Source organism: Sinocyclocheilus anshuiensis, unplaced genomic scaffold, assembly GCF_001515605.1.
Source record: "Sinocyclocheilus anshuiensis isolate Anshui unplaced genomic scaffold, SAMN03320099.WGS_v1.1 scaffold546, whole genome shotgun sequence".
NCBI lineage: Eukaryota > Metazoa > Chordata > Actinopteri > Cypriniformes > Cyprinidae > Sinocyclocheilus > Sinocyclocheilus anshuiensis.
This window is the reverse complement of record NW_015542451.1, coordinates 58,924-61,653: the sequence shown is the minus strand read 5'-3', so window position 1 is coordinate 61,653 and position 2,730 is coordinate 58,924. Positions and strand designations below refer to the sequence as shown.

General features: G+C 35.3%; 1 protein-coding gene across 1 annotated transcript in view; it reads right to left on the bottom strand.

Moving 5' to 3' along the window:
• The window catches only part of LOC107693640 (canalicular multispecific organic anion transporter 2-like), a 60,231-nt gene that overhangs the window by 25,625 nt on the left and 31,876 nt on the right, over positions 1 to 2,730 (bottom strand). The window contains 3 exon segments of the mRNA XM_016493092.1: positions 73 to 193; positions 1,002 to 1,068; positions 1,172 to 1,259. Of these exon segments, the coding sequence (XP_016348578.1) occupies positions 73 to 193; positions 1,002 to 1,068; positions 1,172 to 1,259 (276 nt within the window).

The window sequence follows — 2,730 nt, the reverse complement described above, 5'->3', positions numbered from 1 at the left end:
GGATCCCTGCAGAGGAGACGAGCGTCAAACACAGCCTTCTCCTGAAGAAGCTCACACAGATGAACTACACACCTGTATAGAGATCTGACCCTCCAGCTTCTCCATCTCTCCCAGCAGAGCACACACCAGCGACGTCTTCCCACAGTTTGTTTTATTTTTATTTTTATATATTTTTTATTTTATATCATTTTATCTTATCTTTATCTTACATTTTATTTTATTTATTTGAGTATTTTTTATTTATATTTTACATTATTTTTTTATTTTATTGTATAATTTTTATTTTATTTTATATTTTACTTTATTTTGTGTCTTGTGTTGTCTTGTCTCTTGTGTTCTGACTGTTGTGAATGCTTTAAGAAAGCAACTTTTAAAGGCGCTATATAAAGTTATTATTATTATTTTTTCTCTGTTCTTTATTTGACGCATAACCCTGCGTCCCTCACTAACTGTGCACATGCACATACTCATGCAAAAAAAGGCATGCAAACATTTTCACAGAAATGTTGATACGTTGACAAGTTCGCACTTTTTTCTAAAGCATGAAATTTAGAAACCACTCGCATGTGAAAATCCTTAATAAACATCAACGCTGTCAGTATAAAATGTTTCTAATATATAGATATTGAATAATGAAGTGACCCTAAAATAAATCTTTTGTATTTCAGTCCAATAGAAATAATGTGCTTTATAGCTTTAGGATAGATTCTGCACAAAACTGCGGCTGAAATATAGTCGAGGTCTTTATAAAAGTGGGTGTTTTGTTTTAATTACACTTTTGTCTCTACTGTAAGCGTCATGCAAATGAACGTAAGTGAAGGAGGTTGTGCACAAAGCCCATATATGGAGATAGTGGGTGTGTATTATGCTAATGAGCATCTGCTGACACGCCCCCATCATTTAGAATAATTCCGATTTATCTGCACTGCTGTGAACCTTCTCTGAGCACACAAGTACGATCAGCTGTACACATTATGATGTTCAGTGAACGCGAGTCTTACTTGTCGAGAGCGGCCTGGTCTTGTTTGGCCCATGAGAATTTCCCGTTTACGACGCTCACGGCGTATTCTGACGAGAGAGAAAGCGTGAGTCCGCTGAACTGAAGGAGAGGAAACTTGCAGACAGCAGGGATTTCACAATGACTCAGCATGAGAAGAGTGTGGGCTGTTACCTGACGTGTTGTTTCTTCTGTCCACGCTCTCGGGATCGAGCTCATCGTGACTCAGGAAGCCCTGGATGCGTTTCAGAGACACGCTGGCCTGACGGACGATCACACACAAAACAATCAGACAATTATTACAGGAATATCCTGTGGTGAATATTACAGTAAACGATCAAAACAAGCAAACGATCAGAACTGAACCTGCATCACAGCTTTCTAAAGTACGTCACTACTGATGAATTATTACAGACAAATGAGGCCAACAGGTGATTACATATTAAATAACATTATATATATATATATAAAGTCTTAAATATATACTGTATATGTGTGTATTTATATATACATATAAATATACACAGTACATACACATATCATGTAAACACAAAATGTTATTTTGGATGCGATTAATCGTGATTAATCGATTTGACAGCCCTAATATCTTAATAATCTTAGAACCTATATTTTTTCTTTTTTTTTTCTTTTTACAACTTTAGCTCTATATGACAGATTATATATATATATATATTATTTTTTAATTTTTTTTAAATACTACATTTATCTTTTTGACAACTTTACATATGTAGTGACATAACTACATACATAAATACATATAAAATAAATAAACAATTTTGCCTATATACTGATTTTCCGCCATATTCGCCAGCGTCCGCGACATTGCTCTAAAGTTGTATTTAAGCTGTAATCTTCCAGTAATATTAAGGAAGGCTCACTTGTACGATGCTGCTGATGACCTGCGGAAGCATGTTTAACGGGAACCTCAAGATGTTGAACAGAGACAGAGACACGAAGGCCTTCTCTGCGTCCAAGACATTGTTCACATCCACAGTCACGAACACAGCAAACGTGGTCAAAGCCACCTGCACAAGACAATCATACAAACCTACAAGAGTCAAACGGATCAAAAGCAAACAAAGGGCCGTGTTTCTTCTGCACTTTGAGCTTATTAATCACGCCGGCTAATGCACTTTTGAAACATGAGCTGGCAACTCGACGCCTAGATAGGGATCCACCGCATCATTAGGCATATCAAAGATAAGATTCTGCATTTCCATCAGACACACGAAACCGCAGAGAAAGAGATAAGCTACCAGGAAGGGCGCGCTGGTCCAGGCCATGGTGGAGAGAGCGCGTACTAGAGTTATCAAATAAATGAATCAAAATAATTACATGATATGCTGATTAATTCATCAAACTATTCACAATCAATCACATATATCAATATTTGATAAGAAAAGTCCCCAAAATCAATATAACTGAAAGACATTACAAAAAGTGGCTTTAGAAGTCAAAATATTGTTTTATTTCCACTTCAACATATTTTCTTAAATGTATGTACATAATAAATATACACAGTACACACACATGTATTATGTAAACACAAACTTTTATTTTGGATGCGATTAATCGTGATTAATCGATTTGACAGCCCTAATATCTTAATAATCTTAGAACCTATATTTTTTCTTTTTTTTTTCTTTTTACAACTTTAGCTCTATATGACAGATGCCGGCAGAAAAGCAGAAAATAATGTATATATATATATT